Source organism: Wolffia australiana, chromosome 17 (genome assembly GCF_029677425.1).
Source record: "Wolffia australiana isolate 7733 chromosome 17, ASM2967742v1".
In the NCBI taxonomy this organism is placed as follows: Eukaryota; Viridiplantae; Streptophyta; class Magnoliopsida; order Alismatales; family Araceae; genus Wolffia; species Wolffia australiana.
Window position 1 is genome coordinate 6,345,390 of NC_135851.1, and position 22,479 is coordinate 6,367,868.

The 22,479-nt window shown below is 42.2% G+C and overlaps 2 protein-coding genes across 4 annotated transcripts; one reads left to right on the forward strand and one right to left on the reverse strand.

Annotated features, from left to right (window-relative positions):
* Positions 1-4,313: 4,313 nt before the first annotated feature.
* Positions 4,314-9,567, reverse strand: LOC144714538 (binding protein). Its single transcript, XM_078589289.1, has 8 exons — positions 8,121-9,567; positions 7,369-8,040; positions 6,807-7,307; positions 6,637-6,728; positions 6,408-6,495; positions 6,213-6,327; positions 6,005-6,110; positions 4,314-5,092 (listed from the first exon to the last, which is right to left on the reverse strand). Exons 1-8 carry the CDS (start codon positions 9,522-9,524, stop codon positions 4,378-4,380), a joined length of 3,693 nt encoding a protein of 1,230 aa, XP_078445415.1. The 5' UTR covers positions 9,525-9,567; the 3' UTR covers positions 4,314-4,377.
* A 295-nt stretch (positions 9,568-9,862) lies between these two features.
* Positions 9,863-13,013, forward strand: EID1 (F-box family protein). Of its 3 annotated transcripts, none has more exons than XM_078589092.1 (3): positions 9,863-10,031; positions 10,482-11,546; positions 12,725-13,013. In XM_078589092.1, exon 2 carries the CDS (start codon positions 10,545-10,547, stop codon positions 11,520-11,522), a length of 978 nt encoding a protein of 325 aa, XP_078445218.1. In that variant the 5' UTR covers positions 9,863-10,031; positions 10,482-10,544; the 3' UTR covers positions 11,523-11,546; positions 12,725-13,013. The 3 variants fall into 3 exon arrangements, with proteins under 3 accessions (XP_078445218.1, XP_078445219.1, XP_078445220.1); XM_078589093.1 differs by having other exon boundaries at positions 10,482-11,541; XM_078589094.1 differs by having other exon boundaries at positions 9,871-9,969.
* Positions 13,014-22,479: the final 9,466 nt, after the last annotated feature.

A 22,479-nucleotide genomic window follows, 5' to 3' on the forward strand; every position in this document is an offset into this window, starting at 1 on the left:
AAGTAGAAACTAATTGTCTCAAAGTCTAATTTTATTTCATTAGCCATATACAGCCTTGCCCCGTCAAATATGAAAATGTTTTATGCTGAGTTTTCATCCAGTTCGAAGTTGGGTTTATGGAAGCTTTATTGACAATAAGCTGCATTCTTTAGTGTGTCCTCCCACATATTCTTATGAATAAGTGATCTAGCCTTGATATATCATACATCACTCAGCTGCACCATTCATGTTGGAAGTACCTTTCATCGTGTAAAAAGGAACAATGCCATGCTCCTATAGGAATTTAATAAAATACCCAAGACATGGCTATCCGGATTCATCATGTATTCTTTACAATTCACTATCACGATTTGATTTTATAATTTTATTATTCTTGTTGAAATTATTCTCAACACTGGGTTATATATTTCTTCAACATATTCAATGATTATAATTTATCATAAATGACATAAAATTAACCATATTGAGAATAATCACATATGAATACGGTAAAATAACATTTCCCATTCTGTTTTCTGCAGGGAACAAAACCAAAATTTTTATATTATAAGTTATCCATAGCTTGAGGACTACTTTTTTCTCTTTATATTTGCTTTTTTATGAGTCAGGGGAATCAAATATTCCATCACGAGCTAAATGGTCAAAATTCTTAGGTTCAATATGTCCCATTATTTTGTTCCATATTGAAACATAATTTTCATTAGACCCTAGCACTTGTATGCAATATTTAATTAAATGGAAAAAATATATCAATAATGTAAATGTTGCAAGATCTTCTAAATAGATAATCAAGATAAAATGTGCCCAATTATTAAGGAAAACAAAATTACTCTATAGGAGAAAGAAACAAAATTCTCAATTAAATCTAAATGATGACCATACTTAAACTGAAACCTAAGTATCTAAATGATCTCCATTTTTGGCATTGATCATGCATACGATCCTTATCATCACTTGGTTCGAGATAATGGAGACAACCCTTCATGGAAACACTATAGAGAATCCACCTTCGATAGAGAGGTAATATTGAGTTATGAAAAGTAAAATAAATTAAAATTTCCATTTTCAATGAGAGGAAATATTGAGTTATCTTTCTCACTCTTTCATGTGAGAGAGGCAATTCGAAAGGCATGGGATCTGAACAGCCAAGATCATTCATTCAGAAATTTTTTGAAATTAATAAGATCCAAGAGAGGGATTTTCTTCCTCTGAATTTTTTTTATTCTGGTGCAATTCCTTTATGAAGGGATGATAAGTCACATAAAGATTTATTGTATACACAACACATTCCATTAGAAGACCTCAAGCACAAAAGTAATGCATCATCCTTGGACAATAACATCAACTACAAGTGATAGATTGATGTGATTGAGAACAAAGAAGATAATTTATCATAAAATAACAAGTTTATATTAATACTGACTTACCATTCACAATAAATAATGAATAATTATGTCATGTTTTATTTAACATTTGTAAATAGCCATCACCACCATTTGGCTACTTTTGGGGCAGCCAACACTGATATTAAACTTACTTACACATAGGGTTTTCCATTTTGGACTGGACTGGACTGGGACCATCAGTCCGCCACTTCAGGGTGGGCCGGCTGGTCAGTCAGGATCCAGTCCAAGGGTCAAAGCAGACTGGGACTCGAGTCTCGTCAACTCCCCCTTCCCCATTCTTGCTCCCTCCCTTCTTCATTGTCATTTCTTCTTGTTTTGTTCATCTTCTTCTTTTGTTCTTCTTTCATCTTACTTTTTTCTTATTTGTATTCTTCTCATCATCATCTTATTTTGTTCTTCCTTTCGTCTTCTTTACTTATTTTTTCTTCGTCTTCCATGCAAGTTTTTTTAATTTTGTTTCTTGACTTGTCAACATGACTCAACCTGGACTGGACAAGACTGGACTGGAATCAGACCAAACTTTAGATAAGCTCTAGGTCCTTACTTAAAACCAGAACTGGATTGGGACCATCAAACCCTACACACACAACTGTATTAATTTGGGCTACCTCGGTGTCTGTGCAGCTCTCTGTTATGGCCTATTCTTATTATTTGTTTGAGCCGCAAATCACAAGATCTGCATTGAACCGTTTGGATGCCCATATTTGGTCCATCCCTCTCTTCCTACCTCTTCATCACTCTATTTATCTCTCCCATTCTCCCAATAACTCTCTCTCTTGCCCTCTTTATTTCTCTATTGTTCTAACATTCTCTGTCTTTCTATTCTCTCATCTCTTTTTCCATTTTATTCTCCCACTAACTTTCTTTCTCATTCTCCTTCACTCTCACCTATCCTCTTTCTCTCCCACTTCTCTCAAGAGCTATCTCTCCTCCACTTTCTCTCCTTCTTTCTCTATCAATCTCACTCCTCTGTCCATCACTCCTTTATTCTCTCTCTCTCCGTCTCTCAAAAAACTCTCCCTCTTTCCCTGTGTCAGTCTCTGTTCCCCTCTCTTCTCTCTCTCTCTCTCATGATCTTTATCTCACTAACACAGCCTTTCATTGACTTTCTCTCAACCTTTTCCAATATTTCTCTCTCTCCCATTCTCTTAAAAATTCCCATTCTCATTATCAGGCTCTCTCTTCTTATCTCTCTCCTCTCTCTCTCATTCAGGCTCTCTCTATCCTTCCCTTTCTCTCTGTGATTCTCTCATCCTCACTCAGTCAGCCTTTCACTGACTTTCTCTCAACCCTTCCTAGTCTCTCTCTCTCTCTCTCATTTTTCTCAAAAACTCTCTTCCCCTCTTTCTCATTATCAGTCTCTCTCTTCCTTTCTCTCTCCTCTTTCTCTCACTCAGTCTCACACTATCTTTCTCTTTCTCTGTCGTTCTCTCATTCTCATTCTGTCAGACTTTCACTGTCTTTCTCTCAACCCCTCTCTCTCTCATCCTCAGCTACGGATAGAGGTGAATGACCATAAAGTTAGTTATTTTCACTGACATGGGTAACGAAGCTTTTCTTGCAACTACCTCACTGGATCATTAAAATAAAATAAACATGATAAGCATTCATACCATAATTAATTCTCGGCTAATTTAATTCAATTGATCTAAAAAATACCGCGCTACCTTCATCTCATCAGTGTTTGCTCTGCAGTATATTTTTCTTACAAAAAAATTATCTAAGACGCGTCCATCTTGTCTCCAGTTAAAATTAATTATATAAGGGCAAATATTCCCATATATCCCGGGTTTTTTAAATCGTCCACGATCTATCCGGGGTTTTTAAAAAGTTCCGCGATCTATCCCCATTCCGCGATCTATCCCGAGTTTCTTAAAACGTCCGCGATCTATCCCGATTTTCTAAAAAAACCGCGATCTATCCCGCATTTTCCCGACGTGGCGTCCGACGCGGAAGTGGGCTGACCGTAATAGACGCGGACTATGACGTAATAGACGTCATCGTCGGGAAAAAACCCCACTCTCTCTCTCTCCCTCCGCGATCTCTCTCTCTCTCTCTCTCTCTCTCTCCCCTCTCTCTCTCTCCGCGATCTCTCTCTCCCTCTCTCTGCGGTCTCTCTCTCTTCCGCGATCTCTCTTCCCCTCTTTCTCTCTCTTCCGTGATCTCTCTCTCTCTCTCTGCGGTCTCTCTCCCTCCGTCTCTCTCTCCGCGATCAGTCTCTCTCTCTCTTCCGCGACCTCTCTTCCCCTCGTTCTCTCTCTTCCGTGATCTCTCTCTCTCTCTCTCTCTCTGCGGTCTCTCTCCCTCCATCTCTCTCTCCGCGATCAGTCTCTCTCTCTCTTCCGCGACCTCTCTTCCCCTCGTTCTCTCTCTTCCGTGATCTCTCTCTCTCTCCCCTTCTCTCTCTCTGCGGTCTCTCTCTCCCTCACTCTCTCTCTCCGCGATCAGTCTCTCTCTCTCTCTTCCGCGATCTCTCTTCCGTGATCTCTCTCCCCTTCTCTCTCTCTCTCTGCGGTCTCTCTCTCCCTCCCTCTCTCTCTTCCGCGATCTCTCTTCCCCTCTTTCTCTCTCTCTGCGGTCTCTCTCTCTCTCCCTCCCTCTCTCTCTCTGCGATCAGTCTCTTTCTCTTTCGCCCTTGAATGGATGGCTCGTCGAAATCGCGTCTATTACGGTCAGCCCAGCTGCCCACTTCGCCGTCCGCGTCGGCACCGTGTCAGCGTTGAAAAACCCTGGGATAGATTGCGGAACTTTTAAAAAAGGGGGGATAGATTGCGGAACTTTTAAAAACAGGGATAGATCGCGTGAAAAAAAAACGTGGGATAGATCACAAACGATTTAAAAAACCCGGGATATATGGGAATATTTGCCCATTATATAATACATCTTATATAAGAAAAATATACCTCAAGAGTCAAGATTAAATTGAATCAATATTATACTTTGAGATTAGGTATGGCATTTAAGGTAACAGTCAACCCTCGTCGCCAGAGTCAAAGCACGGCTTCCACCGCAGGGACTCTAGCAGGGCCCTGGGCCGGTCTCCGCCGGAAGCCCGGACTCGGGGCAACCCCATTGAGCTCAGCGGTGGGGTCCCCACATCCCTCCTCGCTGACCTCAGCACAGCTCGTGCCGCCACCTCCGCCGCCGCTGCCGCCTTCCCCGTCCCGCGAGCCGCTTCGCGCCGCCGCATCTCGTAAGTGAGCTCCCTCAGCAGCTGCTGGTCTGCCACCAGGATATCCTCCATCTCAGCCTTATGGTCCTTTAGCAGGGCGCAGAGGCAGTCAACGAGGTCCCCGGTCAACGGGCTGTTCCGGCTTTCCAGCAGCCGCTTCAGCTCGATGAAGATGGGCACGGCATGCTGGACGAGATTTCTCTTCGAGGCTTGCGTAACCGCCCGTCCCTTCGCCGTCGCGCCGCTGTCGTTGTCGACGTCCTCACCCTCGGCGGCTGCCTCGCCGCCGCGCGCCGACTGGAGACGCATCTCCTTGCAGGCGAGGACGCGCAGCGCGTCTTGCAATGCCGACTGCCCCGCTGGGTCGTCGATACTCAAGAGCCCGTCTGGCACTGCCGCCAGCACCTCCGCGCACAGCTTTGCTGACGTGGCCAGGAGCTGCTCTGGTGCCATCTGCCTCAGCAGTGACGTGTAGATATGCATCCTCTGCTCCCGTGCCTTCTCATCGGACCCCCTTGAAAAGTCAACACATAAAGTCAAAGTCAACGTTTGATAGTTTCAAAGTACTATTCAATGAATAATTCAATGTATTATACCGAGTCATTGGAATGCAGTAAAAGTCAAGGCTCAAGAGACAATGGTCAATAGAAGAGTAAACGTTGAGGCAAAAGCAAAATCAACGTATCAGGGATATTCAAATTCATCCAGACATGGTTGTTATGTTCTGTTCGTTTGAAACAAACAAAAAATTCGCACAAGGGAACACACAGGGCCTTGTTCTTTGTTCTGTTCTTTATTGTGCAAAAACGAACAAAATTTGCAAATTCGAACAAAATTAGAACAAAATTCGCAAAAAGTGAACAATAGAACCGCACACGGTTCTGTGCCATGATCTGTTCGAATTTGATATTGTTCTGTTCGGAAAACCGAACAGAACGAACAAGTCGCACAAAAGGAGCCGAACAACCATGTTTAAATTCATCCGAGTTTAAGTGAAGATGTCATATGAAAGTCTGTAGCACAGAGTCAATGTAAAAGGCTAACTAGTAAGTCAAATCAAACATATGAGTCTAAATCACCATGTAGAAGTGAAGTAAGCGTGTGAAGAGGATGTCATTAATGTGACAACTATTCGAGTGCATGTATGCAGACAGGATGGTTTTTTGGTCCGGATGGCAGACACTAATTTCCATTCTATGATTTTTTCTCGAACATTAGAACTTCTATGATTCAGAACAGCTATTGTTTTCCGATTCCAATGTCAGATGATATCAAGATGCCGGTTCCTGAATAAGACGGTTCTTGGATGGGACAACGTCCCAGACGATAGAGCACAATTAAAGCGGCTTAAGTCAAGAGCTGAAGTCATTGAATAATGCAGAAGGAGGTGGATCAGAGCAACACATATCAAGGGGTTATTGGTCACCTTATGGTAAAGAGGTCGTCATCACGGAGGCCGGAGTGAGAGCGGCAGCCATTGAGAAAGAAAATGGCTTCTATGAAGCTGTTGTAAGCAAGAAGGGGCGCTTTTACTGCGGAAAAAAAATCAAATTTTAATGATAAATCGAGATTTGGGATTAATGGATTTAATAAGATCGATGTTGTATTTTGATCATAAGTAGGGAGTTACTGACCTTTCATGATATGACCGAAGAGGTAGTCGGCGAGGTGCCTAATTTTATCGGATTCGTCGACCAGGGTCAGGAGAAAGCGCCGGAAGAGCACACCTTTCCACTTTATATAATCTCTCTTCACGATAGCAGGAAAAAAATAATCAGCTCATAACGACAGAAAATTAAAAAAGGGAAAAGTAGAGGGCACAAACTGACCTGTACCAGCCTGGAGAGAAGGATGAAGGTCTGCCTCCTGACGATTTCACAGGGATCGCGCAAAGCGTTGGTGATCTTTGGAATATAACTGCGAGCCCAAATCAAGAAATAGGTTTACGAATTTTCTAGATGCCCATTGAGAAATCAAATTTTCAAGTCTGAAAAACATATTTTTAAAGATTTAAGTTTATTTTTCTGGAAAAATTCACATGGGCATAAGCTGCTTTACCAGTCAACCAAGGCAGTATATCGAACGCAGAAATCCGCAAGTGAGATCATTATATTGTTCCGAAGGGCGGCAGAGTCGGTCCTCCCGAGCTCCTAAAAAAGGAAAAAAATTAAATCCAACTGAATTGAAATGCTAAAATTGGAAACTAATAATTTATTTTTTCGCCAAACCTGGACGAACAAAGGTATGTAGCGCTTGGCGAGCTTATCATCAACTAAGCAAATCTTTCCCAGCGTGACCCACGATTGGATGAGCAAGGAAGGGGCGATTTCCTTAACGGAAGCAGGACAATCGGCGAATTCTTTACTTCTTTGATCTGGGTTTTGAGAGGAGATCATGGAATGTAATCTGGGAATAAAACCCTTGAAATCGGCAGACGGGCACACGAGACCCATCGATCCGACGGTGAATACAGCGGCCACCGCGTTTGATAAGGATCCTGATGTGATCATCATCTCTTTCTTCTTCCTGTTCTTCTTCTTCTCGGTCGGCGGGGTTTGAAAATCGCCATCTCCTTTGACCCTTGAAACATCAGCGATATACTTTTCTACAACTTCTAGGCCTTTGGAAGCCACTTGATTCACCCATTTTAGCACAAGAGTCTCCCCCTCAGTATCATCCACTGCCTTCCTTTTGCACAGAACTGTAAGCGCCTTGACATGTGCGTCCACCTAAGTCCAGAGATTTTTTTAAAAAGTTAAAACTTAAAAAAAATAAGAACTGAAATTTTACCTCGGTTAAATGCATGTTGAAATTTTGAATTCGGTTGAGCAGATTATGAGCTAAGCTAGCAGCAGGCTCGCTGGGCAGCTCACGGGAGACATTGGAGATGGTCTGCAAGAGTGACACTCTATCTCCTGCCCAAGCCACAGAAGTGGTTTCCAAGTTATCTTCACTGCTGTTGTTATCTGGAGATGAAGCCTGATCTACTAACTCCCAATGATGATGAAGGAATTTCCAGTCAATGGCATTTGAAAGGAATCGAGAAATCTCAGAAAGCAGAAACCAAACCCCCGGCGGAGCTACCCACTTCTCAATCGGCATCGAGTTTCTTCTCCAGACAGATTCTGATGTGGTGATGATGTTCTGAAGAGAAATGGCCATCGAACGCTTCAGTTTCTTCTTCTTTCCGAGGCTTGCACATATTTTCTTTACATACGGAGCAACCTCGAAGTCGCATGTTCCTTTTAACAGATCAAGAACAGCCTGGGAGTAGACTGATTCTAGGGTTAGAGAGTCGTCCGTTGATTTTGAGCTCCCAGCAGTAGATACCCAGTTCAAGACTAGATCAAGAAACAGGTTCTCGCATTCTTCTTGGATGCTTGTCTCGCTATCTATAATCAGAGGTGGAACAGCGTGTAGCCACTCTTTGATCACCCTGCAATCTCTGAATTCCCTGTAAGCCTTCACAAAGAACATAAAAGTCAAGCCTTTATTTAAAATTGAGTCATGTAAATAAAGATAAACAAGTTAGAGACATTTACCTCGGATAGAGCGGAAATAGCAGCTTTTCGAATGCTGACCAGTGGGTCAGAACAAGCACGCCCAATTGTCTTTAGAACCATCTCGTCAATGGGTCTTCCTGTTATCAGAGTATATTTAGAGATGAGCAATAGGGAAGCCTTCCTCACAGCCGCCTTCTCATCGGAGCACCGTTTCCTCAGTAAATTATTGAATTTGTCATCTTTAGATGTAATAAAACCTTGCAGCGTGGAATTATTCCCCGAATTTCTTGATAAATATTCGATGGCATGAGCTAGATTGGTCAGCGCCCGAGCCCTGACAGCCGCCGAGGAGTCAGAACATCTAATTAAAAGGGTTTGCAAGCTCGCTAATCCCCAACACTTGAAAGTTACATCATCAGATAAATCAGCATCATCAAACGGATCTGGCAGAGTTGTTAACAGAGAAAGGATCAAATCAACTGCCAAAAATCTTAGATGGGTCTTGCCTTGAGCCATCTTGTTGACATATTCCACGAATTCAACCTGTTCTTTTGGCTCCATTACCTTCAAAATCTCCAAAATGGCATCAACAGCGGATGCTCTTGGATCAGACTTATCCGGCGCCTTGATGGCAATATGCCTTGGCAAATAGACAAATACCCTTCTGATAACATCACTCTCTCCGCCCAATTCCCCAAGATGATGAGTCAGAAATCCCAAAACAGCAGACCTTGCGGTGGCTTTCAGAGGCCAATACACGACAGGGGTCAAAGCCCTCATCACTTCAACAACAGACCGGGACTGGTCGCCATGCTGAGGGCTTGAAACAACGCTCTTAAGAATCCGGAAGCAAGAATTCTCCAAAAGCTGACTCTGCGCAACCGGATTCCTGATAATTCCAGCAATGGTTTCAACAAGCGACTTGACCCCATCTGGTACCGTATCAAGCTGCACCTTATCCATAACCATTTCCAAGAGTTCAAACGCCCGCAGCAAAACATCTTCTTCGGAATCACCGCTTCTTCTCTTACTTCTGGCGCTCTTCCGCTGTTTAATCTCCTTCGAGGATTCAGACGCCGCAGGCTTGACCTTGATAGCGCGGCGCAGCGACCGAAGTAGCGAGAGGAAAGCGATCGGATTGAACAAGGCGTAGACGGGGGCAGAAGCGGAGATCAAGGCAGACAGATAAACCCCAGAAGCGAGGATCGAGGCGCTGGGATCGGAACTATCCATGCCAGCAGAGATCCATCGGACAAACGATGAAATCGGGAGGTTTTTGGACGCGAGACAGATCCAGAACTCCCCCGCGTCGCCTTCTTCGTCGTCGAGAATGATCTGGAGAGACGATAGAGCGGATTTGGAGACGGATCTTCCTCCATCGTTGCTCGATTCTGCTTCTATCTCCGACAAGATCAGCGACCATCTCCCCTCTTCTTCTTCCATGGCGTCGAGACATCAGTTCAATCTCTACTCCCGCCTCCTCTTTTAAACCCGACTGTTTCCCGCGCTTTCCGGAATTTGAAATTTCTACTGATGACGTCATCTAACTGCCCCTTCCCGATCATCTGAACCGTTAGATCTCATCAAATCATCCTCGGCCGTTCGATCCCTGAGAAGCTCGTTCAATGACGTCATTAAAATGATCTTGGCCGTTCGATCTATTGAATGACGTCATCGTGGGGGCTCCTGGCCAGTCGTTTTATGAGGCGAACGGGGCGGCCCACTAGGCTTATTGGGCCGGGGCGCTAGGGGGGTATAAATAACGGTTTCCTCGAAAATTATAGAAAAAAAGAGGGCCGGGCGTTTGGTGAGGGAACGATGCGTCGCGGAGCCGTGCTCTTTCATCTTCTTCAGTCCCCGCCACACGCTGTCGATCGGCGACGATGAGGTGATTTCATTATGTGAACGAAGGATTTGCTCTCGGGGAGGAGGTTTAATTCTATCCTCTCGGTGAGAAATCGAAAATTTCTGTGCTCAAATCGAAATTTAGGTTCCGGTTCGTTGCAGATCTGCGGTTTCTGATTCCGGTCGATAATCTGATGTTACGTAGTCTTCGTCGATTAATCTGATTTTATGGTAGCTCGGGAAGATTTAATTCTAGCCGACAATGAGGAATCGAGGATTTCAGGCTGAAATCGATATTTTAGGTTCCGGCTCGATGCAGGATTGTGGTTTTCGATTTCTCTCCGTCGTCCTCTCCTCCGTCGGCTGAAAGATTTTCTGATCTTACAGAATTCTGATCTTCCTGTCGTTTTGAAGATTCAATTCAATGGGGAGAAATAAACTTTTTTTGTGCAGAAATGGAAAAAACTCGTCGATTATTTGTGCTCTTTAATTCCGTTCAGTTCTCTGATCTTACTTAAATCATCGTGAATCATTCTGATTTTATGTTTGTTCTAGGAGGAGGTATCGCGTAAGGTTTCCGGTAACCATCGACAATTGATTTGCGCCGCTTCTTCAACCATGGCGGAATCGCCAGACACATCTTTCAATCTGCTGTCTGATGATATCCTGATCAACATCTTCCTAAAGCTCGAGGTGGATCCGCGCAATTGGGCCCGCCTGGCTTGCGTCTCCACCCGCTTCTCCTTCATCATAATCAACGTGTGCTACCGGGCCAAATGCAACCGTTCAATCCCCGCAGTCGTCTCTGATCTCCTCTCCTGCCGCCACGCAACCGGGGACGCGCCACCAGGCGGTTGGGCGGCACTGTACAAGCTCTCTGTCTGCTGCCCCGGGCTACTGCACACCGGCGTCTTGCTCGAAAACTCAGACTTCGGGCTTGAGCTTGAATTGGGCTCCGACGAGAGCTACCGGCGAGTCCGAGCTCGCCCTCTTCATCCTCTGCTGCCACCGGTGACCGCTCCTTCGACAAACCCAACCGACTGCATCTGGTCTCTCTACGATGACCTCTTCTTCGACACAATGTACGTCTCCTCGGAGCCGCTTCCCTCCAATTCAGTCGCCTCCGCCACAGAGGAAGTCAGAGACTTGCCCAGGGAAAAGAGGAAGAAGATGAAGAAGAGGAAGGGGGAGGATGAAGTGTGTGCTTCTCACTTGGCCTCGGGCTGTGCTTGGAACTTGAGCAGGGAACAAGGGCACAAGCTTCTAGCCAGCCGCTTCCGCTCGGACACTCTTTACATCTGCAATTGGCCCGGCTGCGTCCACGCCGAAGCGAAGCGCAAGTACATGCTCTTCAGGGGAGTGTTCAAGGATTTTAAGGGGTCCTGCGTTTGGAGATCAATCAAAGATGGGAAGAGGAAGAAGATTCTCATTGGCTGTGCTTTCTGCTCTTGTCGTGAGGTCTGGGACCTTTACTCGGCCTTCTGCTTGAGGCGTGTTTTCGGGTATCACGAGGACGGTGACCCCGAGGTCAGAGCTTATGTATGTGAGAATGGGCATGTCTCTGGAGCATGGACGGAGCGACCCATGTACAGTTGAAAGCCATTTTTTCTGCTCGGTGAGGTATCTTCCTATTTTTTCCTAATTCCTTTTGCTGATCAGTTTTACGGCGTCTTTCGGTATAAGTTTCGGAGAAATCTAGTGACCAGTGGCTGGATTGTTATTCATACTTAGGTTCGAGTTTAGAGTTTCAGAGTTTATGATTACTGGATTGACTGATTTTATGAATGCTTGTGTTAATAGTAACCGGTATAGTTCAGGGACGCGGACTGGACGATTTTTTCATCCCGGGACGAAAAAATCATCCCGTCCAAGGGTATGGATGAAATTCAGGACGAAAATTCATCTGGGGGACCACCGGACGGCACTGTTTTCGTCCTGTGGGAAAACCGTCCGTCCGGAGGTCTCGGACGATGGACGGACGAATGTGGACTAAAAACTGCCGGATTCACATCCGACGGTTGAGATGTAGCCACGTGGCCTTAATATGACAATTTGCATCAAAGTCCCTGTATTTTTTCGTGCGTGCAAATGGACGCCACTCAGAAATAATTGTACATATGTCCATTTGGATTCTCTCTCCTCCATATTTCCCTTAAAAACTTTAAAAAATCTATATTAATATATTAAAAATATCAAATGGTTTTCTTTCGTCCGGGACGAGGGATGGGGCAGTATTTTCCCCGGACGGGAAAAAATTCGCCCCTGGAGGACTGGACGGGACGGTTTTCGTACCATAGGACGAAAATCGGCCTGTCCTTCGTCCCTACACTGAATCCGGACGTCGGACGGGATGAAATTCGTCCGTCCCGTCGATCGTCCATGTCCGGGACGATCCGGAACTATAGTAACCGGTTGTAGAGTATAACAGGAAGTATTGGCATTTTATTTTGTCATATTTTATTGGTTTAAATATAGCCCATATTTTTTATCTAGAATGGAAGCTTAAAATTCCCCATAATTTAGAACTTTGGATATTTAATTTGGTCCACTTTTGGTTTCTTTTTTTCTGTTTTGCCAATTCTCTATATATTTTTATTGTTGGCAAAAGTATGGGTTCTTATGTAGGCTATAGATCTCATCTCCAATTTTCTTCGCAATACTCGTCCATCAATGGAATCTAATCTCTTTCAACTGATTTTATGATAAATCACAATAAAAAAGTTATTTAGTTAATATTGAATTTAATGAGGACGCCATTTCCGAAGAAGGTTCTTGAATTTTCCCCAACCTTCATGCAGTCGGTGGCCTTTGAAAGATGGCGACGACGACGGGCAATGCCACATGCCACATCAACGGATGACATAGAAAGCTTCTTCAACGACAACGACATGGCCGGAGGATCGCAAACGGGCGACGACAACGGCGTCGTCCTTTTGTGTTTTTATTCACATTCCACGGGATGTCTCTATCTCTATCTCTATCTCTATCTTTATATCATATTTCTCTGTCCTCGCATTATACCAGGAGAGGAACACTTCATGCACTCTTATCATGATGTTATCATCCCAGCTTGTCTCTTGTGGGTTATTTCTTTTAGTAATCTATACATCCATCTATCTCTCTATCTCAATCTCCATCTCTTCGTCCAGCTATCTCCATACATAATTCGATCTGAGAGGAACCCTTGGTGCACTCTCGGGGTCTGAGATCTCTCTCATATAGTATGTTAGTGCCGAAAAATATCAAATCCTATGAATAATATTTTAAGATTCATACATATATTTGGGCATTTCATGTAGATTTAGGTATTAATATTAATGATTATGGAAGCATGACAATAGTATTGAGCTACTAGTCATAAGATGAATGAAAACATTTGTGCTTTTACAATTTAGTATATAATATGGTGGAGTTCATTCAATTAGTTTTTTTCAGAAAATTCTGATAACCTATAATATCCATCAATGATGGATGTACTCTTTTTACTGCTGATATCATTAGGGACCTATAAAGAATAAAGGATTACAACATGTGATATCACCATCTTATCACTGCCAATCTCAAAGACAGTGTAAAGAAACAATTATTAGAATTATGATGATATTAATGATTTATCTAACATAGGAAATGCTCTATAACCAATATCCATGGTGCAGTATGTACCAATGAATCATTTACTTAAGGAAATTTGATAGAGATATTTATGAGACCTAAAATAAGAAATTTTCAGGACGATTCTCAATCTCTAGTTCATTATTTATACTAATTTAATTGTAGTTGTATGTTAAAGACGAATAAAAATGATAATATAAAAATAACTTCTTGATCGAGGTTATTTTAAAAATGTTTTAGAAGTAACATTAGTGATGTGATACAAATATATTTTGATTAGTCATATTATGTACGAGCTATAGAAATATTTAATACCTTTTAATGTATCTAATTGATTAAAGTAAACCGTCTAGAATTGAGGAAATAATTTACCCTTCTCGTTTATAGTAATCTAACCCTTAATATACATGTATTTCAATCCATCTGGATTCCTAATCATACTATTTAAATAATAATTTATTTATCAACGAAGAATAAAAAAGGAAATAAACACTTATCAGTTAATGGTGTCCTTCAATCAAGAATATTCTAAAATTTTTTAAAGTCATTAGAATATCATTAGTGCGGAGTGATTAAACCTTATAGTGATTAAGCCTGAAAATTTGTTAAGGACTTCATCAAAATCCTACATCTATACACTTTTATTAAAGCAGATTCAATCTACAATAACGTTTGAGGATTGAGAATTGATGGAACATCGGAAGGTGATGGTAAATTCTTTGTGGAAAAACTATTAGAATTAAGCAGAGTGGTTATATTCAACAAATGTTTATTATTTTTTTATGTATAAAATTGTCTTTAAAACTATTTGGTATATATCTTCGTTTCGGTGTCCATTTATCCATTGATCCATACTCATATTTCTCTCACTTGCTAACTCTATCAGTTTTCCAATATCTGGTTAAATTGTCTCCTACAATGGAACAATGGTTCAGTCATTGTTTTGGGTTGAACAAGAAAACTACTTGAATATAAATGTAGACCACTAGGTCATACATAGTGGTCAAGGTCCACAATTTCCCCTTCTTTGAAAAAAAACAAAAGGTTCTAAATGGTTAAAATTAAAATCTAGGACTGATTTTTCATTCATCCTAAGACTGATTTTTTAATGTAAATGATCTTCAAATCAAAACACTTCCCTAGAAGATGACAAAAAATCCTTTCTTATTTTCTTCTCTTTTTATCATCCTTGTTCATCTCAGGGCATTCTAGGATAAAGTGAGATTTCTTCTTGCAATGAAAGCATGTATTTTCTCACCACACTTAAATAGAAGATGGTTTAGCATCTGAGTAGTGAGTATGATTTCCTCTTCCTTGTCTATGGATTGTTCATCAATGTTCAATGCTATATCTTTTCATTTATCCTCTGACTTGCTTATGTTGGGTCCCACATGCCTTGAGATAGATAAACAAATCAATTCAATCTTCACTGGAAGACAATCACACATTCCATGTCTCGTTCCACGTTCATTAATAGAACATATTCATTATCGTGCACATGGGATGCTTATAATGAAGTCCATGAATACATGATCGGACTCAGTGAATTATGATGAATACATGATTGGCATACCTGGATGCAGACGTGGACCGAATACTTTACCCCCTTTTAATGGAAAATTTCAGAAAACCCCATATGCACTAAAATCACCATAACTTTCTCATTTTAACTCCTTTTTACTTCAATTTTTATTCATTGGATCGACAATTTTATCATCTATCTATCTAAATTATCAAAATTATAAAATAATGTGTTAAGTATGTTGGTTTCTAGAGGCCTTGACATGGATGAACAAATCAAAATATTTCGCAGCGGAAGACTTGAACGGAATCGAAGGCCATCATTAAAACCATGAAATGGAGTACCTTTACATGGATCACATCTATGATTTATTGGATCCTGAAGTGAACCGAGTCGATCTACTCAAGTTTGTAGCCTCTAAACTTATCCACACTATCCTCAGCACATTGAATATCCTCCTTCTTATAGACGAGCCCCATTCTACCTCCACCATCATCGTTATGATGTTCTGATCGCATCGGTCATGGAGAGGGGTGTTAGGAGAGGGGAGAAGAAGGGAAGGCCCCTGAACATTTATGGCCTGGGTGAATTTTGTTGAGGCCTTCCCCTATTTATACTAATCGGGTATTTTTCATAAAAACTCCCAAAACTTAAATATATCTTCCGACGTCCAAAAGACCATTTGCGTGTGACCTTCTAGGCCCATGTATCAGTCTAGTTAATGTCTATAGTGGCCCAATAACCTTTATTGGTCTTCCAAAATAATTAACCATATCATCATATAGATCAATTAATGTCTAATTGATTTAACCCAATCGATAGGTCGAGTCTCCAACACGTGAAGTGCCAAGCTACACTTCATGTTCTAGAAGATACAAAGGAGTGTGTATCGACTCACTTCATGGAACCTGTTTATCATAGATTAACGTGAATTTATAGTCCCTCATCCACTTGACGCTCCTTGGACGACTTAGGGTATGGTCAACTGTCAAACCATAATCGGTCATCCGAGTCAGTATTGATGCATTCAGAAATCATCAGAGAAATCTTCTTCGATATTTTACTGCCTTGGCCAAGGACTTCATCGCATCATCTTCCTTGAGATGTCACCTCTAATACCGTGGGTGGAAGATCTCATGTTGACTCCTCAATCATCTTCATGAACTTCTTGATGTACCCGAACTAAGACCGTTTAGAATCCCATGATTAGAGACTCGTTGGCCATAGGCAAAGTATAACCGTCCCTCCACAAGATGTCTTTGGTATCTCGGGCCTAAGTACCACTTACACAACCGTGACGTGAATCGACCTGATTGACAATTTGGTATAACACCATTCAGGGATTACTAAGGATCAATTCTGTGAACTCTTTCCACTAAAGAGCACCCACTATATATACTTAGTTTGTCCACAATAATGGCTACGTCACTGGCCATACTCATGATAAGAGTGAGGATAGATAGTGTTATTCAATCCGGATACTTTAGATGTCATTCTCATGTATCTTTCGAATAGAAATATTTAGAACATATGCTTAAAGACTAGTGATCTCCGTATTACGATCTCATCATAATTCACTAAGTCCGATCATGTATTCATGGACTTCATTATACGCATCACATGTGCACTATAATGAATATGTTCTATTAATGAATATGGAACGAGATGTGGAATGTGTGATTGGCTTGCCGACCACATATATTTCCATCAGGATCAAGGCCCAACGGGCCGTGATTTGAATAAAACCTTGAAAGAAAACATGCCCGGGCTTAGAGCTGACCCGGCCCAAAGCTCGTGCCATGACAGACCACCTTAAGTAAACAAACATGATCTCAACCGTCCAATCTCTTTACGGAATATATCAGCCGTCCGTCTAGTGAGATCTTTTCATGATACTTAATTATTTCTCTTTATTTTTCAGACCTTTTGATTGGCTACTGCGAATGACGAGGCCAAAGGGACCACCAGACGGATAAATCACGAGGTCCAACAATGGCGAGGCATGCTGACAGGGCATGTTGAGGAGGCAAAGAGGGGTATACCGTCAAGATGGGTCCAAAGCTGAAATTTAATCACAGCTATCAACCCATCATTATGAAGACCGAATGGTCACGGGGCAAAGACATCCTTCGTCGTCCTGACTGTCATTCCTATCTAACGGCTGGCAGTGGCCAGCGATGGGGGGACCATGAGGCGATCCAACGGCTTGGAAAGGCCGTTGGATCGAGAGAGAATGAATGAAGGGTTGAGGGAGAAGCTCTCTCAACCCTATAAAGATATTTTTCTAGGCTTAATAAGCATATTTCGATCCAGATACAGGATGGGAACGAGAGACCCGTCCAGAGCTTGTCTAGCTGAATGGGAGGTCGTGACACCTCCATGAAGGTGCGGCTCGCTCGGGAAGGTGCCTAAGAAGGATTAGATTATCTCGGGAGTGCGCTAGCACGCAGGAGGTCGATTGAGATGCACACCAAAGTCGAGGGACAGTGAACGCCACCCCCATCCTCTGCCATCCATGGCATTCCCCATGATCCTCTAAACCTCCTTTGGTAGATATATAGTTTTCATTTGTGTTCCTATTCTGATATTGGGTAGAAGCCCATGCTGCAATCTGTTTTGACTGATGTTCAATAGTTTAGCTCTAGTGAGATATTTTTACAAACACCCTCCCTGCATCAAGGGAATTTCCTCAATTTTTCACAATTCTGTGCTGATTTCACCCAATAAAAATATTTATAACATATTAAATGATAGTTAGAGTTAATTAATATATAAAATAGTTAAAACTACATAAGAACATATAATATATATGAAATATTACATCTATCTAAGTCATACTCTTTTATTATAATCTCCCTACGAAAAATTATTATTATAAATATTATCTATTAATTAGTCTAATTAACCCTAACTATCCTTTCTTATCATTTCTTTTCATATCTAGTTAAATAAATTCCTATAAAATATACAATACATATTCTCCCACTTATTTCTCTTAATCTTCCATTCTTAACATATGCAAATAATTATCTAGCTTATTATTCTACAACTAATTAAATAATCTCTCCCTACATATCAAAATTATACTCCCATCCTTCATTATTCCCCTTACTTCTTATTATAATATTAATTATTTTTATTAATTAACTCCTTACGTCTCACTACTGATAAAACTAATCTTCACTATCTAATTAAGTGTTAATATCCAACTATTATTATACCTATCTCCTGTCTAAGATACTGATGACTTTAATTATGTCATAAAATAATCAGATATTTGCCAGTAATCAAAGCATCATTTGCATACATTAGTTCCATATTTACCATTATTTGCATGCATTATTTCCATATTTACTAACCCCACTTGGTTCTAAGAATCAAGTGGATTAGATCTCACCTTTCATCTCAATGAGTACAGATGTGGATAAAATACAATGAAGAAGGCACCTGATTAAGAAAGACTTCAAAAATTTACAAGAAGAAGCCTTAAAAAGCCCAAGAAGCCCAAAAGACTCAAGAAGCCGAAGGGAGGAACCTATAAACAGTCCTTCAAAGAGTCATTTGGGGGCTGTCTAGAATTTCTATCTAAACAGGTTAGGGCTTGGAGAAGAAGAGTTCTGCAGACCCTCCAAGAGCTGATGAGCATTGGAGTTGGGAGGAGAAGCAAGCTGAGGCATAACCTGAGCAAGACGATCACCACCTCGCCGGAAGGAACGTGACACAAGGTTGGTGTGATTGTTTTGGTTTTAGAGAGTGTGTTCTTCTCCCTCTAAGACAATCTAGGTTGGGTTGGAAAGCACAATCAGTGCATTTCCAGCATTTTCCAACTGAAATTGTTGTTCGTTTTAGTTAATCTGAAGTTCTTGTTCAGTTTTGTTCTTGTGATTCTCCCATTCCCATCCATCTTTCAGTCCCATCCATCCTCCATTTCATCTATCTTCCAATTCCATCAATCTTTCATCTTCTCTGTTCGTCAGCTCACTAGAGAGCTTAAGCAGCGCCAGCAGCAGCACTGCGTGCAGGCAATCCCTCACGTAGTTGAAGCCGCACACAAGCCAGCGCCGTACGCAGGCCTTGCGCAAGCCAGATCCGCACGCAAGCTGCGCACAGGCAAGCCCGCACACAGCTGAGGCCGCGCGCAGCAGAGGCCGCGCCAAGCCCGCGCCGCATGCAGGCCGCGCGCGAGCGCGCCGTCGCAAGCCGCATCGCGCAGCACGCCCGTCGCAAGCCCGCGCAGCGCAGGCATGCCGTCGCCAAGCCGCACCCAGCAGGCGAGCACGCCAGCGGCGCCAGCGAGGCGCGCGAGGCAGCGCGCACGCAGGCTGCGCCAGCAGCGCCAGCTGAGGCAGCGCGCAGACATCAGTGCACGCAGGCCCGCGTGCAGCCTGCCCTCGTCCCAGATTACAGGCGTAGGCCTGTAAAGGAACGAGGTCGAAGGCCCTTCAACATTGTCTGAAGATTAGATTTTCTAAAATCTAATCCTCTGCAAAAGGACCTAGAAGAAGTTATTAAGATTTCTGTAAAATCAATTTATCTGCTAGAGCCCCTGATAAGTGGATTTACTGGACAATATTTTACAGAGTTTTACTGAAGATATTTGAATTGATTGTTAGAACAAATTACAGAGATCTGATAACATAAATTAAATTGAAAAGGAATTACTATTACATTACTTGCTCCTTGTGGTTCGACACCCTACTCGCCCTAAGGCTGTGAGGTTGATTTTTATGGTTGATTAGTTCAAATACTCACATGACTAACTAGTAAAAAACCAGTAAAAACAGCACAATTTGAGCTTATCAGATACAACTACTATTCATAATAGTTGATCATTCTATATATTTTATTAATCTTCTCTACTTCTTCCACTACCTATACTAATATCATCCTTAACTCTAACACTACTAATCCATCCCAATATCCTACTTTCTTATTACATTTAATATCTATTACTATTATAAACAATATTTGGTATTTTCTCCCTCATATCGAGTCCTCCCTTCCACTTGATAATTTCTCACTTACTAACTACTTATCACTTACTATATTCTCTATCTTCATTATTCTTCTTATCATTACCCCTTAACTACTAAACTAATAAATGCACCTTTAAAGGCCAGTCCTAGTGGAGATGACCTCACACCCGTTGTACATTTGAGCGAGTTTCTATTTTTATCAAAATTATTTTATTTTAGGAAATTTAAAATTAAAACGACATTACAATTACATACACAATTTGCCTTTAGACATCCAATCATTAACCCGCTTAATGATTGGCATTAGCCAATCATTTAGCGATGGAATTGTGGCATCAAGATGAGCGATGTCATAATTGCATTTAATGCTAACAGAACTATCTTTTACTTTTTTCTTGATGCATGTGAGGTGGAGAAATAAGAAAAAATAACACATTTTTTGCATGGAATGCGCTCCGTCAATCGAGGTGATGAGGATTGAAAAATATTAGCTCTCTCTCTTTCTCTCTCTCTCCACTTGGAATAATCAAATATTATTGTTGCGCTTATGTGTCATGTGGCACATGATGCCATGTATACAGGTGGTGCACATGAGTCAAACTCTCCTTGAAAAGGCTGCTGATGTGGTGCACTATATAGTAAATAATATATTTGAATAATATGTTATTATTCTCTTTTTTTGTCTTTTTCTCTGAGGTGCCAAGCGGCACGCATAGAACCGTCGATCGTGGATGATGAGGAAGAATCTCAGCCAATGTTCTTCAATAAGACAAAACCCTAACCAAATGATGTGATGACATTGACAAGGGTGAGGAGAGAAAAATGTTTGGATTAGATCAATGGCGAGGAATCATCCAACTTCCAGGCTTGATATCCGATGATCAAGAATTGGATTGGGCTAAAAGTTTATGGGCAAGCTTGTCTTTCCATCCTATATCCATCCATATGGTTGGATCTATAAATTTAGTGCTTCATCTTTGTGAAAAACATATTTAAGCTCACTTCCTCCCAAACAGGCATATTGAAAGAAAGTGAAGTTTTGAAGGGCCATAATTGTTCCTTGGTGTCTCTAGAGCTTGGAGAGGTTTAACAGAGAAGGGAGGAGGTCGATCAACAACAGGAAGATGCATTGATCCCCACATAATATATGGATCTAAGGTTAGCCTCTTGCCTTGCATTGAGTTTTCTCCAAACACCTGTTTTAGCATCTTCACCATCTATCACCTTCATCCATTGCCATCATTCATCCACCTCTGACATCACCCATTATCATCCACGCATCCATTTCTCATCCCCTCCTACACCATCACGATGTTGTCACTAGACATGGTCGTGCGGTTCGCTTTGTGCGAATCCGTGCGATTTGTGCGTTCTGTTCGGATTTCCGAACAGAACAAACTCTAAAACGAACCGCACTTCGCACAGACCCATGTGCGGTTCGTTTGTGCGAATTGTGCGATTTTTTTTTTTTAAAGAAAAAAATGTTTTAGGTCCTCCTCCTTGCCGCCCTCTGTCCTCACTCCCTCCCCTCTCCCTCTATCCTCCTCCTTGCCGCCCTCCTTGCCGCCCTCTATCCTCACTCCCTCCCCACTCCCTCTGTCCTCCTCCTTGCCGCCCTCCTTCCCGTCAGTCCGCCCTCCTCTAGGTCTTCCTCAACCCTCGGTCTGCCCTCCTTGCCATCGCTCTCCGCCCTCCTTGTTGTCGGATCACCCTCTGCGGGGTAAGAACTCACCCATTCTCTCCCTCTCCCTCTCCCTCTTCTTCTCCGATTCTCTGTCTCCCCCTCTCCCTCTTCCTCTCCTTATTCTTCTCTCGTTCACTGACTCTTCCTCGCACTCTCACTGCCCCAATTCTTCTCCATTTTTCGAACTCCCACGTTCCCTCTTACTCTCCCCTCTAGGCCTCTCCCGCTCCCTTGCCAATGTCACGGTGTATATTCATCTCCAATTATCTGCCCCTCACTGTCTCTCATTCATTCTTCCTGCCCCTCTCCCTCTCCATATCCATGTCTCCCCCTCTCACGGTCTCTCTTCGTCAGAAATACTCTGTCCCACCCTCCTCTCTCAATCTCTCATCCTCTCTCTATCTATCTCCATGTGTATGTCTCTCCCTGTCCGTCTTCCTCTTTTTCTCCAATTCTGCGTTGTCCGTTCTCTCAATCATTCTTCCTCTGCTTCTCCCTCTCCCGTCGCCAATCTCTCTCCCTTTTGTGCGAATTTGTTCTTTTTGTGCGAATTTGTGCAAATCATGCGAAGTTGTGCGAATTGTGCGTTCTAATTTTCGCACACCAAATGAACTGAACAGAGAACAGATCCCTGTGCGGTTCGTTTGTGCGAATTTTTTGTGCGAATTAAACGAACAGAACAGAACACACATGCCTAGTTGTCACCTATCCCTTCCCACTATACCACTAATAAGCCTAAATTTGGGTGTTTAAAAATGT